Genomic DNA, 19352 nt, shown 5'->3' with positions numbered 1-19352 from the left:
AATACTTGCATGGACTGATGGACAAATGGCAGGTTGCTCATTCTTTACCCCAAAGCATTTGTGCAAAGAGCAAAAGCCCTTAGCCTCCTCTTCAGTGCGCCGTGGAGCCCCCAGATATAGAGCGATTCCTCTCTTTCCTTAATGTTGGGTTGCACTGGAACAAAATGACTATACAAAGCTAAATCAACTGCAACGTGACACATTCCCTCACACCATCTCCTGTCATTTGACAGTGAGGTATGGCCTCAGAAAGACTCAACCCTCAACATCCACAGAACGAAGGGGTACACTTCACGCTTTAAAAGAGAGGTAAGCCAAGCAGCCGCTTGCTTCTTCAGCACAGCTTTACGTGTAGTCAGGAGATCTACATGCCATACCATCTTCATTTCATGACTCAGAAAAATCTGCCAAGATTCAAAGGAAGAAAAGCAGGGAAAGACGAACTAACCAGATGTTCACAGTTCAAGCTGAATTCGTGAAATAAGAATCCACAGGGTTTGAGCGACTTTTGCCTGCTTATGTGGTTTACAAGAGTTTTTAGCCACCACAAGCTTATGCTGGTTGCAGTCAGTGCATTGTTCAACAAGGCTGGAGACTGCCAATGACCAATACAGTTCCTCTTTCTTTTATTTCAGCAATTAGCCAGATTGCTGCTGGGCTTGAAATAATTTAAGCCTGCAGTCCTCAGGAAGAGCTGCTGTCAGAAGCACCTGCTTCCGAAACATGCACCTGTGCCTTTAGTTTTCCAGGGGAGACCTTTCTTTTTGCAGCACCATGGCTCTCTTCGCTCTCGTTTTGCTTTGTTTTCCTTGAGAGACAAAGTTACAGCAATACTGACATGGCATCAGCCCCAGAGAGTCCGCCCCGCCTTTGGAAGAGGCAGGAAAGCGTAATTGTGCGTCCAGTATGTCAGTCCTGTTGATTTTGGGGGATGAATCCAGTTTACCCCACTTTAGGCAGTCAAAGGAAAAACAAAACAACAAAAAACCCCCAACAAATAGAAGTGGGGGGAAATCATCTAAATCCCAAACAGGCATCTTTGGAATCAGTAGTGCAAAATAGTTTGCTGATTTGTTTTCTTGACCCGCTGCAATAATCTCGTAGTCTTCAAGTCTTCCCTAAAATAGTTGACCTGCAAATTTGAAACACCATAGTGAAGAAGATGAAACAAAAACAGAGAAGTGAAATCACTGCTTTTCTTTAGGATGGATTCAGAATGATTTCTAGGGCCCAATTTCCATTTTCCCTGAAGTTCCCTTGTAGAAGGTGTGTAGTTTTAGAGGGGCCTTAAAATGCCTGTAAAAGCTCCTTTTACAGTGCTCTGATGGCACTTTATTTCCAGAACAGTGTAAAAGAGGCTAGGCTTAATGTTTGCAACTTTAAATTTATTTTTATATTATATTTTTATAATATTTGTATCAGTCAAATTCTAGTTTTGCAGACTACAGGGTTAGGCTGAAAAAAACTCCATCCCGGTCACCAGGTCACGTTAGGTGCCAGTATTATTAAAAAAGGCTTCAAACTTCAGGCCCCATTAAGCTAAATTTTGGCCATCAATCCAACACCAGTACTGTGACTAAAGCTTCAAAAAATAAACTTCTACCTTAAAGATTTCCACCTCTCCTTTTCAATTTGATTTTCTGGGCTTTCACTTTCATAGGAAGCCAGATACAAACCTAGGAAAGATAAAGATCGATCAGTCAAATAGCATCAGCAGCCTTTTATCTGTTTGCTGTCTTACACTACAGCTGCATCCTATACATTTTGGTTTCACCTGTTATCTTCTTTGTTATCACTGTCAACTGCATGGAGACCAAAGGTGGTTTTTTAAAAAAAACCACACAAACAAATGCAGTCAGGTGCCCTATTTTCAATGAAAGCCACTAGGGCACGGGAGCTTGGCACCAATTTATCCCTTTGAAAATCTGCTGCTGTGATGATGTCAATGGAACAATACATTGGCCCAGAATCAAGATTTCAACAGGAGCCTGTCAGACTGCAGCATTAAGGAGTTAAACTTGGCTTGGGATTTTCAGCAAAAATGCTCTGGCTTGCTGGGTCCTCTGGTGGACTTCCAGTCTTAAAGATACAGAAGAGGAAACAAATATAGTTAAAGCATTGGCTGTGAAAAGTATTAAGTAAGCTTTTTATTTTAACATACGAACAGGCCCTCTTCTGCAAGAGCCTGCACTACAGGATGCATTTTATGGTACAAAACGAAGCCAATGCATTCGAGATTCCTCTCCGTGTGAACTCCTGTTTCACCTGCTTCACAGACTTTATAACTAGGTCGCAATTTCTATTTGTGGGCATATTCTCATTACACTGCTTAGTTATGCTTTAGTCTGGAGCTCCACAGTCGCCTTTGTACTTTAGTCTGTGAAATAATTCAAGAATATTTTAATATTCAATACATTTAATCACTATGACTCTGGGTGGTGACAGGTGGAGTGTATTGGTGTTACTTTACAGACCACTGCTGTATCTCTCTCTAATTCACTCATCTCTTTCTCAATCAGTCATGGTGAGCCTCTGCTTTGCACCTTACCTTTGGCAGCAGGGAAGGCCAGCTGCATTCCTGCTTTCTACTCAGGGCATCTAATGACGCCAGCATGAACGTGACCCAGTGCATGGGACAGATGATCTGCAAGCAACTAAAGAGGCAGACATCACCCTGCTTCACCCTACTGCCTGAAACGCCGTTCCAGAAATATCCTTGACCCCAGGTCCTCAGTACTCAACACCCTGAGAACAAGACAAATGCCTGCATCTTGTCTCCTGTTTCTACACATTGCTTTAATTACTTTAATTATTCCTTTTCAGCAGTCACTGCTGATTTTCCTTGCTCTGTCCTGATTTCTGGGGTAGCCTCTGAAATAACAACTGCCTGCTCTGATTAGCTTGGATGGGTGTGGAAAATGATCCATAGTATCAAAAGAACAAACCCCCCCAAAAAGAACTCTAAATTAGCTTGTAGGGATGTAGCTTTAGTTTGTTATATCTGACATGATGCAACAGGATGTGACTGAAGGAGACCTATATGAAGTGAAGCAGACTGACATGTGGGATTCAAACTGCAAGGGGGAGGGGAGAAGGAGAGACGGGCAGTACTGTCACAACAGGAGTCCAGCTGACTACATCTCTACAACATGAGCTGAACTCCCACAGCCTGAGAGCTCCCTTTTGGAGAATTGACATTGCTAGTTTGTAGGGAAGAGATGCCCTGATTACTTCCGTACTGGAACAGGGATGACTGACATTCACAGCAATCCATGAGATGGCTGCCTGGTCTCTTTTCCTGGTTCAAGGGAAAGGACCATTGTAGTGACCGACTACAGAGTGCCTGATGGCAGGGGAACAGAAAGGAGAAAAATGATTGCAGAGTGACATAACGAGCCAGAAGATCATCTTTACAAAAGGGTTTTTGCATGGGGCAGAGATAAGAAGAAGTGAAGAGGCAGGGAGATGGACCAGAAGTGGTCAAAGGGAGAAAATACCCCCAGCTTAGGTAGGGCATAGGTTTCAGCTGGTGGTGATGAACAGACCCATTCAAAGGTACATATTTTGGTTGATCAGAGATGATGGAGGGATTTCTTACCATCCTCAGTAAAAATGGGAGCTGTGTGCAAGTAGTGGATGATGTTATGGTCTTGCTCAAAGGGACACTCCACTTGCTTCCACGTCATGAACTCTCCCACTTGCTTGGCTAATTCCAAAAACTTCTGCAAAAATTAAAAAAAAAAAAAATCAATGTAGTTGCATGCACATCATGTTACTGAAATGATCAGGTTTAAACAAAAGCTGTAGGTTCTTATATAAACTACAGGCTGGTAGCTTGTAAAGGAGCCTCCTGTAGTTCAGAAAGGCTTAAAAGAAAAAAAAGCCAAAATATTTGTGAACAAGTATCAGATATTCAGATTGCCTTACTTATCTGTGGATACATGGTAAATACATTTCTCCTCCTCCTCTTGGAAAAGTTGCATCTTCTTCTTCAAGCTGTTTGTATATATAACCATTCCTAGTGCTGACCCAGCACATACACCAGGTAACCAACGGGATGAACAAGAAAGAATTACCATGTCTCTCTCTTTGGGTTTTTTGATCTCTGAGCAGACGATCAAAAACTTCAATATTGGAATAAAATTTACTATTTTTCAAAAAATTTCCAACATATTGGAATAATTTCAATATAAATGATTTCTTTATAAAAAGACACTCTGGGATTGGCTTGACCTTGCAGTAGGGTTACATAAGGTCACCCCTTTTTGTACTAGCCAGGCTTTGTTGGAGTTCACTGAAAAGGAAGGGCACAAGATCTCAGATACTGCTATCAGAACGGAAGAGAGAAACACTTTTGCAGATCTTACTTCAAAGTTGACATGTCCGTTCGGAAGGCGATTAGCACATCCTTCATTCAAAAAGTAAATGTCTTTGATCAACAGGCTGAAGAAAGGGATGACAATCTGTGAAGAGAATGATATAACTATTACCTTTGTGGTTCCTATTTTGTATATACGAAAGAAGAGCTCAGTCAGGAGAGAGAGGGAGGAAAAACAATTCACTTCCCAGTGTCAAAGCAGTACAGTGACAACTTAGCAAAGGGGGCATTATCTGGGGCATGGCCACACCACTCGGAACAATAATTAAAACTGCCCTTTAACTGCAGGTTATTATCTTGTAATAGTTCAGTGATCATTTCCCTGGGCAAGCAAAGGGTGGGCTGAATCCACCCCAGTCCTTTCATCTGTCCTCAAAGCTTTCTTCTGTCAACAGACATGTTTTATGTACAGACAGATTTAGGTAACAGCAATACTGAGTTAGCCAGGACATCCTACCATGAAGATAGGAAATCCTTGCTCCAGACATGGTTGTAGATGACATGAGCAAACATGGAATCATTTAAAAACTTCCCGTTGAGGGCTTGTTTGTGCATGGAGTTGTTCAAGAACAGCTACCTCTAAAATGTGTGTGGAGAGTCTCATTGTGGAATAGAAGTGCCTTATTCCCAGCGGCTTAGGCGAAACTAAAGGCTCAACGAACAAAAAAAATATTGTTAGTAGTCACACAGAGCTCTGGAGCACTCAGAACAAACACCGGGTCTTGTCCAGGGCAACCTGGAAGGCGCAGTCAGAGATACAATGCCTCTCCTCCCAGCAGTGCACACTTGCTGGGTCCTCCTGAGGAACAGGTCTATTCTGCATAGTACAGGCCTAATCCAGCCTTATAGTAAAGCAAAGGAATCCAATAATTACATAAGGGGTGACTCTGGGGTTTGACATTCTGAAATTGAGACTAGGAAAAAAGTCCTTCTGTGAAGCATGCCTGGAGGATGATGGATCTCAGTGGGTCTATCTTCTCATGACCCAAAGGCCCAACCCAACTGCTGAGAGCAGCAGAGAAGACCAACCAGTGATCAGATTTGCTGTGCAGGGGCACCAGGCTAGAGAAGGACCATGCAGAGAGTTTGGGGCACTGAAGTAGTGCTTGTCTTTTGAGCACCCCTTTGTAGCCATCACGTCTGTACTTTGCATGGATGGGACTGGGCTTACACACTGAGAATGGATATGAGAGCACAGTCATATGGGTAAAATATCTAAGTATTTCTACTGGCCTATTTTTAAACAAACTGAATCATAACTTCTTAAGTGTGCACCAAAATATAAGAGCCCTGAGGACATGTAAGGCAATGGGAACTGATGACAATAAAGCAATCATGTAGTTAAGTAGTTCATGTTCTACAGTTATTCATTCTGTTGCTGAACAGAAGCTGAAATGGTATCTGAAGTGAAACTAGGGTAAAATGTCAGCTGCAGTTTTCCAGTCTACAGCCTTCACAATACACTGAGAAGGAATTGGAGCAAATCACAGATGCTAAAAGAGACAATGGAGGCAGGAGCCCCCCAAACCATAATGCTGCTCTTGTCTAAAGAATGGAAACCACTTTCCAGTCCAACTGAAGTTCAACAGCTAACGAATGGCTGAACATACGTATTCCTCTAAGCCAAGTCTACATGGTAAAATTACTGGGCTCCAGAGCAGCATCTTCAGGAGAGCTGTGCTGTACTGGGTGTGTTACTGCTAAATTGGAAGCAGTGCAACCACATTACTGCTGTTCGGTCCAGAGTAAATCAGTCCAGGTGAGTGGCAATGCTAATTAGCCCACCTCCTTGCTAATTAGCTTGCTGCAGCAGTATGATGTGACAACATGGCTTTTGGTTTGGGAAGCAGGCTACCTGCAGCCTGGCAAATCTACTGTCTAGACGTGGCCTCAGCTTCCTTCTGTAATGGTCATTAGTGGGCAACCATCAATCCTTTTGCATCATGGTGTACGCGTGAGGTCACCATGACCTTAAGCAAACACACCCAGACGGAGTGGAAGAGTGGAGGCTGCCCAGACCTACTATCCCCACTTTAGACCATTAGACTGAGTCCTGGGGTTTGGTGCTTCTAATGGCTACAGTTGTACGCAGATCTGGAATCAAACCCACGTGGCAGACAAGGATTCTACCACTGAACCACAGCAGTGGTTCAGTGAATGGTCATTGAGGATTTATTTCACCTGTGTCATGCTCAGAAAAGGCCAGATTGACAGCCCAGAAGATGCAGGTACTAAGTTGCAGGAGGGATGAAGGTATGAAGCTGGGCAGTGCACACTTGCTGGGTCTGATTCAGCAAGGTACTGAGTGCATCTCCTATCAAGCAGGAGCGACTTCCAGGCAAACATGAATTCACTTTCAGGATCTGTCCCTGATTTGAAACCTGCTTGAAGGGGATTAGCCTTGGCCTGGCGTCTGAGTCTACTGAAAAGGATGCAATTTAGGGCCCACTGTGATGAAGGGACAGCAATTAGAAATGAGTGACTCACTGAGGTCAGCACCAGGAAATGACTGAGAATCCAGGTTGTCTTTGTGTGGGATATTTGTTGGGAATTTTTGTCTTTGAGCAATTTCCTAGCATGAGTGTGTCCCACACTGTTTTACTTTCAGAATTTCTTCAGTAAAAGCAAATAAAATGCATGTGGATTTTAAAGGCAGGCTTTTATCCAGCCTCTTCACCAGCAAAAAATTTGGGCTACAGCCAGGAATTCGCATTTCATTTTCGTTTGATTCTCCCCCAAACCATCCAATCCACCCACACAGAAATCAACAGCTGCCTCTCGCAGAAAGAACTAAGTTAATGAAATCAGACAATATTTCCCTGTGGCAGGACATACACAGCATCACACTGTGCATCCTGACACTTCAAAGCCACTCAGACAAATGTCATTTGTACCAAGCGGTGTTTCCCTGTGGAATGACTGAATTTTGGAGGTGACACAGAAGAGGGGATGAGTTCATTCCTAGCAGAAAACCCCCTTTGCATGGAATACAATCCCTTTATCACCACAAGACCGGTTTCCCTGTGCTGGAGTAGGTTTATTCCTATGAACTGTGGAATTAGCCATAGTCTAACTTGTGGCTTTAAGGCCCGCCTTACCAAACACATTGTTAAAGCCCGCTCGTTCTTGAGCAAATAAGGATTACTGCAAATAAACCACCTGCATGCAGAGAGGACAGCTGAACCAGAGCTACCAGACACTAAGTTAAATTCACCATCTTGGGTGCAGAGGGAACGAAGGCAGTAGAGTGCCAGTGTCCCTTCCCCGCATGGCATACACAGCAGAGCCAGGCAAAATGCTGGCAGCTAGCCCTCCCTAGAAGCAAGGTGTCCTAGGGTGCCCCTTGCCATGGAGGAGTCTGGCTTAGCTGGGGTGCAGGCATGGGGAAGGTCTACACTTGAGCAGGAGAGTGCCTCAGAGCACTGCTGATTGATCCAGTTACTCCCACCCCAAGGATACCTCCCACTTCACTTCGGTTAAACCACCCTACAAGCAAATTAAGGAACAAACTCAGCAGCTGAGACACCAACCCCAAGGCAATAAGGAGGAAGAACTTCCCAGGAAGCAGGCGGTTCAGTATCAGCTCCTCTGAGCATAAGGCATGATGTCTTCTACAGCCTGGCTACACTGCATAATCCACTTCTCCTTCCACTGCTTTCCAGGGTGCCGCAGAGACATGCTGCTCCCTTAGCTGGAAGCTGTGCAACACGTACGCAGGTTTGGCATGAAGTGTATTGGCAAATGATTAAGGGCAAGACGGCATGTGAATGAGCAAAGAGCAGGAAGCTCATAGATGGAGGAACCCTTAGCTTCTGCAGTGAGCTGCAGGAACCAGAACAAAAAACCCTCCTGGTATAATGCCCCAGAATAAACCGAATAGCACCCAAAGCTGGAGAGAACGGGGACCCTCTCAGCCCTGCCGCACATCTCCTTTTTAGACGGGGCGTGCTGTACCTCAGCTCCACAGCTGTACAGTCCCGACTCTTGAGGGGAAATCCACTACCAGCTTGAGCAGCTCAGATGCCACAGTGATGGGGCTATGCTAGACAGCCAAAGATCTTCCCTACAGCCGGGTAACATCCCACAGAGCCAGGTCTTGCTGGAGCCCATTGACAGTGAAGAAAAATGTCAGGAGGCGAAAAACAAGCTGCTGGTCCCAGTCAATAGCTCTCCCTTCCACAGTGATTCTTTGTACCTTTGGCGCCCACCATGTCAAGAGCACAGTGACCTGGGAAAACAGAGAGCATGGAACAAATCCTGCTTTGTCTGGCAGGCTGGCACTAATGCATTGCAAGGGCACAGCTGCCGCACTCCTACAATAGCTGGGCAGTGTTCCCATCCACCGTCAACTTGAGAGATGGGTAGAAGAGTCTGGCAAACACCCCTGAGCCGTCCTCTTCAGGCAGTGCAATATGCACTGGCAGGATGTCATCTCCTGGCCCCTTTGCTCAGCTCTTTCTGCTATGCCCTCTCTCTCCCCGAGGCAGGGGGCTAAGCGTGGGATGCTGCCAAAAATGTTTAAAGATGAAGATAGGGAAAAACTAAGAATGCACATCAACAGCTCTTGCCGTCCCAGGTTAAGCTCTTAATGCCAGATTTCTGCTCTGTGCCAACGTGCTTTCAGAAGGCACGGCACATTCAGCATGCACTCGAACATGAGCAGCCCACGTGCTCATTCCAACACACTGAGGATCTGCAAGGCAAAGCAGGCTTTCAATGAAAGTTTTCAAGTTACGAATCCCTGATGCTCAGCAGTGAAAATCTATGCTGTGATTTTTTTTTAACCTTTCGTTCCACTTTTGACGTTCAGGAAAGAACAAAGCGAAACACGAAACCGCAAACTCAACAGATCAAGCAAGTTGCTCTTGGATTTTTGAGGATTTTGTTATTTGTTAAACTGTTCCCAGCATTCACTTTTCAGAATACATCACTGCATAATAGTCACTACTGTACAGCCAGAGCAAAGGGGCCTAAGTCCTGCTCCGCTTACTCACGTGAGTCATCACAGAGATGTGAGACCATTCACGTGAAGAAGGCAAATGAGATTGAAGTATGATGCAATGATACTAAAACAGAGAGGCAAGGACTGCTGATGACAGGGTTATATTTCTATATGACAGGATCATCTTGGCCAACCCTGTCTGATGCAGGCAGAGCAGCCAGCACTCCCTTCCCCTACAATAGCTCCTCTTCCTCCACCATACCAACACAAGCTCCTCATCTTTACCTTTAAAACCCTTCCTCATTTCAGCTTTCCCTATCTATCAAACCTCTCGTCTTCCAGGGCTTGATCCCTCCCATTTCCCGCAGACACCTCAGCCCCTGTTCCCAGGCTGCTCTCCATGTGTTGGCAAACCTGCCTACCAGAACCTGTAAATGCAGTACCATTCCTCTTAAATCCTTCCCAGCAGCCTGCCTCTGCCCTGATGACTGCAAAACTGACACCGCTTAAGCAGGTGATGACTGCTTGCATGCCAAACCCTCTTTCTTGTATTGTGGCCTCACTCCCCAGCTACAACCCCACCTGGCTTGTTTCAGCCACCTGCTGCATCCCACCTGACCCCTCGCTCCCCAGGGCCAGGCCCTGCTTCTTGGCTCCTCTGTACTACCTGCCTTCTGCCACTGCCACAAAAAGAGGTGCTGGAGCACACCCCCACTCGGCCCCTCTGTTGACAGGGCATACCCTCATGCCCAAGAGTTGCCAGCTGTCAGGCGGGCTGTAGTTGCCAACACCAAAGACCACTGTCTTGGCATCTGTCTACACTTTCTGGGGTCTTCCTGCGGCAGCAGAAGGTGGATGGAAAAATGGGGTTCTGCTTTATGATTTCCTGTGTAGGAAGCCCCCAGTCCCAGGACAGGAGGATGGAATGGACACATGGGATTAATTACCCAATTTACCCCCAACTCATGCATGGTCCCACACAGTCCAAGTCTTGCAGCTCTAATCTGCACCATGTTTGGACCAGCCGCTTGTTTAGGTGTGGCAAAGAACCAGGTGCTGAACATGGCTGTGAGCAGAGTCCAGCTCAAATGGCATTTAAGTGACCCATCCTTAAATGCTCAGAGAAAAACAATGGAGCTCGGAGAAAAACAATGTGGTTATTGAAGCTATTTCAGTTGAGTGCTCTGGCACGTCTTATTCTTGGTGCCAGGGCAAAGCAGAATTTCTAGATTTAAATTAGAGAATAGATGTAGGAAACATCACCCCCTGCCCTCTTTTGTTTGGTAAATTTGGAAGGACTGACTGAATTTGGAAGGAAAAAAATATAAATATGGTTCAATTTGGAAATCAGTATTTTTCTGTGGCTCCAAGAGGTACGTCTGCTAAATAAAACTGGAAAAAAAAGGTCACATTTTCCATGCGCAGCAGTCACTTTTATGGACTTTCACCTGTTGCAGCCAGTCTCCTGAATTCAGGGATGGTCCTAACTCAGTGGCAAGAAAATTAAACAAATGATCAGGGAGCTGGCTTATAATAAGGTACAAAATCTTCAAATCCTGGAGTTTGAAGAATGTGCTATGCATCTATTCCCAGCAATGATTAGCCACTAAACCTTAGCATAAATACTTGTTCAGCTAATACAGAAGAAACAGAATAACATGGGTTTCTCCTCATGTAATAGATGCCTGTCAATATACCAACCTCCTTGTCCTTGGTTTTAAACAGTGAAGCAGTTATAGTTACAGATGTGACAGAGATGGGCAACTTCCACAGGAAACAAGCTCAGGTAAAACAGCAGCAGGCTCGAGTCTGAGCAGTCGTCACAAAAACAACAGATTGCAGAAGCCCTGCACAATGACAGGCTCTAGCTGAACGATATGAGAGTTTGTTAAAGGAATTTCTTTGCGCCTCACTAACATGCAATTCATCACCTCCTTCCACAGCAGGGGATTTTCAAAACCACTCCACGTATTCCTCTTGCAGCAGAGGCAGCCTGGGGACCAGGTTCTCACCCCAGCTCCTTACAAAACCCACTTGACTACTAAGGCCAGGGGTCTTGCATCAGATTTACTCTTGTTCAAGATTAGATTCTGGGTTAGTTTTCCTAGTGAACTAAAATTCAGCACCTCATTGTGTTTGGGGATGCAACATCTACTTTATCTTGGCTTTGCTGTGCCCAGGAAACTGTGCCTCCTTGTCACTGCCATTGCCCAGTGCTGCCAAATCTCATCACCACAGGGACACCACAACACTGATTTCAGTGGCATCTTCTCCCTGCAAAAGTGATGACTCCTAGGAGGCCAAACCCTCAAGGTGGCCCTGTGTCCTCAGACATTTCCTGGGCTGTTACAGCTGCAGCAACACTACAACTCTGTAGTTCAGGTCAGTAATTACGCCTTCAGGCATCGCCTTCACGAAGAAGATGATTGGCATAGTTAGAGCAGGACAGCCATTCCACTACCGACATGCCAGTGCCAGCATGGAAAACTCTGCATGGAAATTTTGTTCCAGAATAAAAGCGACTTTATTCCAGAATAATTACTCTGCTTCAAAGCCAGTCTGTTTCCCCATGCAGAGGAGCCCCATGTGGATTTTCAAGAGGTAGAGAGATGCATGCAACAATAAAGTCCCTCCTTTCTGGGCAGGAGTTCAGGAAAAAATGCATGGAGTGGTTCAGATTCACTTAAGCGCCGTTTTTCAATTCTAGTGGTGCACTGACTTTGTGCTGGTGCTGCAATGGGCCAAGGCAGTTCACCTGAAGTGGCACACATCTTGGCTACACCAGCGTTTTAACTCTCAGCTTTAAATTTTCCTCAACCACGTAGAAATACATGAATCTGTCCAAGATGGTGGACCTACCTTCTCCCTGTTGCTGTGTGCAGTGAGGGATCGATGGGCAGCCCCTCGCAACGCAGTTCTGTAGTTATAGAAATTCCCGGTAGGGTCCATCTGATGCTAGACACAAAACGAGACAATTTCTATGTATTAGATCAGAAAACACTTGGATTCTTTTTTATCTTGTCAGGATATAAAACTAATTTTTAACACTGAAGATGTCAATATGATAGGAATCTGGGAATGCCCAACTCATCCTCATTTTCTTTTCAAGAAGTTTGGTTTGAAGCTTATTTATCAAGGTGTTAAGACATAATAGTGAGGTTCACAGGTATTACTGTAATACAAGAGGACTCATTCACACCCCCCAAATCCCATCAGTCTTCTCAATATAAAACCCAAGTGAGATTCTTGGATGACAATCTTGAGGTCCTTGTCAGGAGCCTGGCCTACATCCTCAGAACACAAATAATGACACCCAACATCCTCAGTGTTGGCTACTGATCTCTTTGTATCAATCTAGGTGGTTTGTATTGTCAGTGTTTATATGAAATCTTATTACAAATTCATTTGAAGAACTAGAATAATGTTGTATACTGGGAAAATATCACAGCATTACTGCCAATATGCTGTAGATATCAAGCCAAACTCTTGCTAAAAAAGGCACTGTAATCACGGCTTATATAAGGCCAAATTCTGGCTGGCATCAGGATGGATCATCTGCAAGAGCGTACAGTTGTGTCCTAATAAAACAGCACCTTATGTCAGCTAAGCGGTCCAGGGTGCCTTTCTTACTCCTCTTTGATGTGGAGGAGTTTGCTGGGGAGCAGTACCCCGTGCACCATGGCAATGCTTGTGCACCACTGAAATCAGTGGGAGGTTTTACCATTGGCTTGTTTAGAAAAGCATCAGGCTTCATCAGTCCCCTGTAAGGGATTTAATGCAAAACATGCCCGTGTTTTGACAAACTCCATCCAAGCCACACAACGCTGTCATCTGATGAGTGCCCTGTGCAGGAATGACTCAGGCCTCTCTTTTCCTGTAGTAGTACAATTGGGGTGTTTCAATTCCTCAGGGCCAGGACAGCGGCTTTTTGTACAAGTGCATCACCAGCCAGAACTTCACTCCTGGTCTATAAAGAGCTTCCGCTTCATAAATCATGCAAGAACATGTTTGCTGTGAACATTCAACAACCATCAAGTCCAAAAACAAACAGGAATAGTGAAACTTCTCTTTTTTTTTTACCTCAAGAATGAAAAATTTAGCTGTTTTCACTTTTGACCAGGTCTTCTTTAGCCTTGAAACTGGGCTCATGTTCATCCCAGCTATGAGGAAGGAAGGAGAGAGTTAAGAGTCAGGTGCTCTTTTCACATCCACTGTATGAAGCCAAAATAGCCACATCGAAGTATTTACTTACAGATGATTGCCATGAGGGAATTGAAGTTCCCGATGTTAAAGCACTCTCGGGCGACGTCAATGAAAAACTCTATGACTTGTGCTCGCTGCTTCTTTTTTGCAGGCTGAAAACCATGGAAACAAAATAGGGTAAGGGAAGCACACACAAAATACTACTTGTGCCCTGCTTGGGGAAAACGACATTTCCAGCTCACTCAGCAGATTCTAGAAAGCCCCAACCACTTCCTAATCCTGTTGAGACTAATGGACATTTTTGCCTTCCAGTCTCCAGCATCGAAGCTTTCTCTGCAGATGATGACAAAAGCTGCTGCATGTTAAGGCACACTCAACCACTGCGCTAGGACTGAGATAGAGCGCCAGACTCCAGAAGATTTTTGACTACAGGGAGAGTCTTTCCAAATGGCTCTAAAGCCATCAAATATATACAAAAATACCCAATGCCATGGGTGAACTCTTGACCACACTGAAGTCAATAAAAATGTTACCACAGACTTCACTGAGGCCAGGGTTTCATCCCTTACATGACATCATCATCCATTTAAAAAAACTGTTTCCTGCAAAGGGAAATGTATTGCCAATAGAAATCTCCAAAGTAATCACTCAGGGTGGTGAATTTCTTCCTTAATGCACAGCTGCAGTATGGCACCAATCAAAGGGATAGAAGCTTCCCCAAAATATATGCTTGCTTATGCTTACTGCTTCCTTCACTCTCCTCTATCCAAGTTTTATGCCACAGCCATCGTGACCTGAGCACCTGCATCTGCCTCCACATAGGAGAACATCCCAGCATGAGCCAGTCAACCACATTCTCATCTGGTGTGGCCTTTCTTTGGCTACTTTTAGTAGCGTGCTCCCCTGAATCATTTGGGTGGCAGCTGCAGTTTATAACTGCATGAACTCAGACCCCCATGTTCTTTTCAGATGGGTCACCAAACCACCACCAAATGGCTACAATATGGAGTCATTAGCAAACTTGAGCAGACTTTATTGAGCAAACTTGAGCAGACTATAGCAAACTTGAGCAGTCATTAGCAAACTTGAGCGTAGGAACTTAGAGATTCCATATCCACTTACTGTTCCTAGTCTTCGTATTACATTTTTAAAGCAGGTAAAACATTTCTTACATTTACAGAATCCAAACATATCTAGATGTAGAGACATGAGCAACATGTCTAAGAGCCCTATGATGGGTGCCAACAGGGACATAATGACAACAGCGAGTCTTGGAGCTTAGGGCACTTTCATACTGCCCCTGGTCATTTGGGATGAGGTTGATCTGAGATGCATCATAGAGGCGGAAGAAGAAAGGTGTTAGCAGATGTCCCCGTGGGATCTTCACAGACAGTGAATGTGATGGAAGGAGATGCAACAGGAATGGCCAAAGGCCTGGAAGACGAACCCAGTGAAGACAGGTTCACACAAGCTGAGATTACAGGGAAGGGTGCCTGGTCTACAGATCTACGGGCAGAAGGGGGATCTCGGAGGGTATGAATAGAGCAGATCTGAAACCAGGCTAGGAGGAAATAGGAGGTTTAGTAAAGTGGAGTGCAGGAGGGGATCCGGGACACAAGGCAGAACATTCAACGAGGTGTGAGGTGAAGGGAGAAGGGAGACAGGCCAGTATTCAGCCTAACTGGAAAGGTCAAAGACGTGGAGGGGGGGTGTTTAAGAACGAAGGACACTAGGCTGTGCTTGTATCGAGTGGGGAATGAGCCGAAAGAGAAGAGAGAGGAGTCCAGGTAGAGGGGTGAGAGCGGAGGGAATTCAAACAAGGCGAGTGGCATGGAGGAGGAAATAGGGCTGGAGTGGGAAGGGCTGGAGGCTGAGAGAGATGGCATGGGGAAGGGACAAGGCAAGTTTGGAGCAGCCCTCATTTCTCTTACCTCCCTGAGCTACCTGTTTTCATAGTTTTTAGTTTATGGCAAAGGAGAGATGGGAGCAGGCCCATTTGGACTTGAGGAATGGATTCACAGCATTGGGAAGACCGATAGTACAAGGATCTCTCTACTTCTAATTCTCCACTGTAATATTTTGGAGAGGAAAAATAAACCCCCAGACTGACTCATCCAATAAGATTATTTCCCCCAGCAGAGCCCATCATTTCACAGCTCCCTGCTCTGCACAGTCTGCAGCAATAAAATGCGGCTTCCCCCCTAAAGCTCAGTTTGGTAATGTTTGTCATTTCCCGTCGTGTACCTATGAGGATAATATCATTAAAACCTATGTAAGAGATTTAGTTGGGTCATGAAAATTAAATCTCAAGGTTTGTTTATTAATGTCCCGTCTCTCACTGGCACATCAATCACGTTTCACTTACCATGCAAATTTCTGTTGCTACCAGATAGCAGAGTCTATTGAACCATTTCACATAGGCCTCTAGGTTATTAGTCTTCTTCTGTTCACTGAAACAAGTCTGAGAGAAAAAAAACCCCCAACAGAGAATGTCATATCAGTGTATTTCACAGAGGTGTGTCAGCTTTAAGATACGTGCTACCAAAGGGCGATTATTTTTCATATAATTTTGTCACAAATCTCCCCTTCTCACACGCACAGTGGACTTTGCGTTACGGATGAAGTTACAGATGTCAGTGGGTGAGTAGGTGGGGTCTGACTCTGTCTGTCAGTTTATACAAGTCAAAGCAGCGTATGAAGAACAGCCCCGTTTTGCCTATAGCAAATGTTCACCAGTGCAATTTATGTTGATCTTTGTTCCCTGGAATATTAACAGCCTGATTGACTACTGCAATATTCAAAGAGCAACAATATGCATGGAAATACAAGACAAGCACAATATTCCCTAACACATTCAGTGCATCTCTTTGACTCAATGACTTACTGTAGTTTAGCAGAAGCGATTGCCCATGGCATTTTCCTGGATGAAAGAATTGCTAATGTGGTTAAGAAAAAGGATGGCAACTACAACAGAAGGCAGTTGCACTTGCTTCTTTTTGGAAAAATAGATTGTTTCTTTCTTTCCTTTGGGATAGTATTTTCCTGGCTGACCTGATTCTGTCTCATAGGTTGCTTTGAAACAGGTCACTCAGATACAAGGCAAACTTCAGTGACAAGATGTCTTACAATAAATCCCTTCCCGGGGTTTGACAGCGCAGGGTAATAGGTGTGGGGACAGATTGTTGACTGGTATCAGTGATCATCACAGCTCCATTGACTTCAGTGGAGTTAGTTTACCTGAGCTGAGAAGGTGTCCCTGGGGTTTCCACAATTCAAACCTCCTTTAAAAGTTCCAACTTTGATGAATTTTGAGGACCTCCAATCTAGGGCTTGTGGCTATCTGCTTCCCTAATGTATTTACACATCTATTAGCATCCACTAGAGGGAATCAGTGATACTGAATTTTCATTTTATTAAAAGGTGATAATTTCCCATCCCAGTGAAACCTTAGGCAAATATCATTAAGAGAGTAAACAGGCAGAGCTTATCTACGGGAAAATAAATCATGATACCATGTAAGCTGAGCAACTATCTAAGGCTCAAGAGGCATAAGCCTAGAGAAATGCTGATTTACAGCTGTGGGTGGGTAAGGTTTTATAGAAGCAAAAAGTGCATTGCTGTTAGCATTGCAAAGAATTTCTGCAGAATAAATCTCTTTGTTTTAAAAGAAGATTATAAACAGCAAATCAACAGAAGAAAAAAAAAATGAAAAGCCATCTTTTAAAAGAGAAATCCCCAGTCAGTCAGTGGCAGAAGCCTGTAAAAACTGCTTACACACATTGCTTTTACTTCTGTGGTCACCGTAACAAGTCTCTGAAAAATTGGGCCCTTTGTCGAGAACCCTCTGAGCATACCCACCTCTGGGCTAGGAACAAATCACATCGGGCAGCTTCGCAACAAATCGCATATTTTAATTTTAAAACAACATTTTGCTGAACATGGCTGCTAATCAAAGTGTTGTTGTTAATTAATTATAAGAAGTCAATGAGAACATATTTACGGTTTGGGGACAGGTGTACCCCCTCAGCGTTTGTAACTCAATGCTGTTACCTTGGTGCATGGCTGGGTGTAAACTGCACCATTGGTGTGGGATCAGGAGCAGACGGCTGTATGTGGTATGGGGCTCTTCCTAGGCTTCACCTTTAGCAAGCAGCTATGCAGGAGGGAAAAGGACAGATGGGCAATATGGTTCTCTGCTGGACCCCACAGACTACCGGAGCTGGTGTATCTTAGAGCTGTTCCCGGTGCATCTACACAAGATGTTTAATGTGGAGCTGCCTAATTAGCTGTGCAGTTAACATCTTAGTGTTTACACATGCGGCCCTATTAGGCCACAATAAATTAATAAACTCTGCCGCAGGTTAGTACTTGTACATACAACTACTATCCTGCTGTGGAGTTTTTTTAGTGAGCAGCAACGCACGTGTAGACGCTAACTTGGCTGGCTGGGGCACAGGGGTGCTTCAGGGCAGGGTGTACCTGCTGGTTAGCCCCACACTGGAGCCCCCTCATGCCCCAGCCGGCCCCTCTGCATCACAGTGAGCAGAGTCGGAGTAGTCCTGGGCTGGCAGGCTGACCCCCAGGGCCCCCTGCCAACTGGAGCTGCTCTGACCTGGCTCAACTTGCGGTCCCAAGCACATGTTCAAATGCAGCGCCCAGGAGCAATGGACTCCAGCACAAAACGCACTGTATCAGTGTTTAAAGAAGTGTTTAAAGAGCATGCATCACAATGACCGCTATGCTCCTGTCTTAGGTTGAAACATCTCTGATTTACTGTGACCTCTGGAGTCAACATCCTTGGGTTTCCCGCCTCTGCCATTACTCTCACACTCTCTCTAGTCTTTATTCTGGAATCGCTCCTGCCCTCTGTACCTGATGTTGCTTTGGATTTGCTTCTCATCCTTAATTACTCTTTGTATCTTGCTGTTCTTCCACAGGCTTTCTGTTTCAATTTGGTGGCTCTAATGCAGGAAAAAGGTAGGTTGCTGATATCTTAGTTTGTATTTTGGTCACAGTCTCCCAATTCTTTGGCAATCCCCTAAAGCAGAGAGCAGAATGGCCAGCCCCTAGGGTGGAACCTGCTGACCTTAGACTTGCGCTGGGATTTTCAGTGGTGCCTAAAGAAAGTTCGGTGTTCAGATGCTGTCCACACATTGACACCCTCAAATGAAGCTTGCATCCAGCCCCTCTAGTTTTGCAAATCCCACTCTCCTACACTCTACCTATGGACAAACTGTGCTTCAAGTCATCCATGGAGTCAACAGGAGCAGTGCCTGCAGAATGACTGAAGGATTAAGTCCATAACAGCAACTGATTTTGAGATTCTGAGAACCATATCTGAAAAGATGGGAGGCCAAATTCAGCCCTGCACTAGGCATGGGACTTTCTTCCCATCCTTCTTAGTCTATGCTGGTACTTCCACTGGGTAAGGGGCTGGTTCAGCTCAACTTCTCAGTTGGGCTCGGCAAAACAAACAGCCCTGCTGGGGGAGGCAGAAAATGCTAAAACAAGCAGCAGCCCTACAAAGTAAAAAAGAGTTGGTCTTTAGCTACCCCTAATGTTTAGGGCCTGAACCAGGAAATGCCGAGCACCTGGACTCCCACTGTAATCCATGGAGGTTGAGGGACTTGACAGAAAGGCAATGTGCTGTCATGAATTATGAACAGAAACTGCCCCTCAGAAGATTAATATCAGGCCTAAATTCCACCCCGCCACCCCCCACTCCACCATGTGGCGGCACAACTCCCAGAAAGGCTGGAAAATTAGAAAAGTTAGCAAGAACAGGAAAGACCCTCCCCTTGCTCCCCACCTTGCCCCAAGGGTCTGGAA

At 45.0% G+C, this 19352-nt stretch overlaps 1 protein-coding gene across 4 annotated transcripts in view; it reads right to left on the bottom strand.

Moving 5' to 3' along the window:
- Positions 1-19352, bottom strand: part of RASGEF1C (RasGEF domain family member 1C) — a 97918-nt gene that overhangs the window by 6050 nt on the left and 72516 nt on the right. For 3 of the 4 annotated variants that reach the window (XM_090020797.1, XM_090020798.1, XM_090020799.1), the window contains exons 7-13: positions 15889-15984; positions 13573-13675; positions 13401-13480; positions 12180-12275; positions 4368-4463; positions 3599-3722; positions 1604-1676 (exon numbers count right to left, since the gene is read on the bottom strand). In XM_090020797.1, the coding sequence (XP_089876923.1) occupies positions 1604-1676; positions 3599-3722; positions 4368-4463; positions 12180-12275; positions 13401-13480; positions 13573-13675; positions 15889-15984 (668 nt within the window). Of the gene's footprint in view, positions 1-994; positions 1133-1603; positions 1677-3598; positions 3723-4367; positions 4464-12179; positions 12276-13400; positions 13481-13572; positions 13676-15888; positions 15985-19352 lie in introns of those variants that run through there. The other variant, XM_090020800.1, reaches the window with a different exon arrangement.

Source organism: Crocodylus siamensis, chromosome 10, assembly GCF_052110815.1.
Source record: "Crocodylus siamensis isolate JL-2025a chromosome 10, ASM5211081v1, whole genome shotgun sequence".
NCBI lineage: Eukaryota > Metazoa > Chordata > Crocodylia > Crocodylidae > Crocodylus > Crocodylus siamensis.
This window is presented reverse-complemented; position numbering and strand designations above follow the sequence as displayed.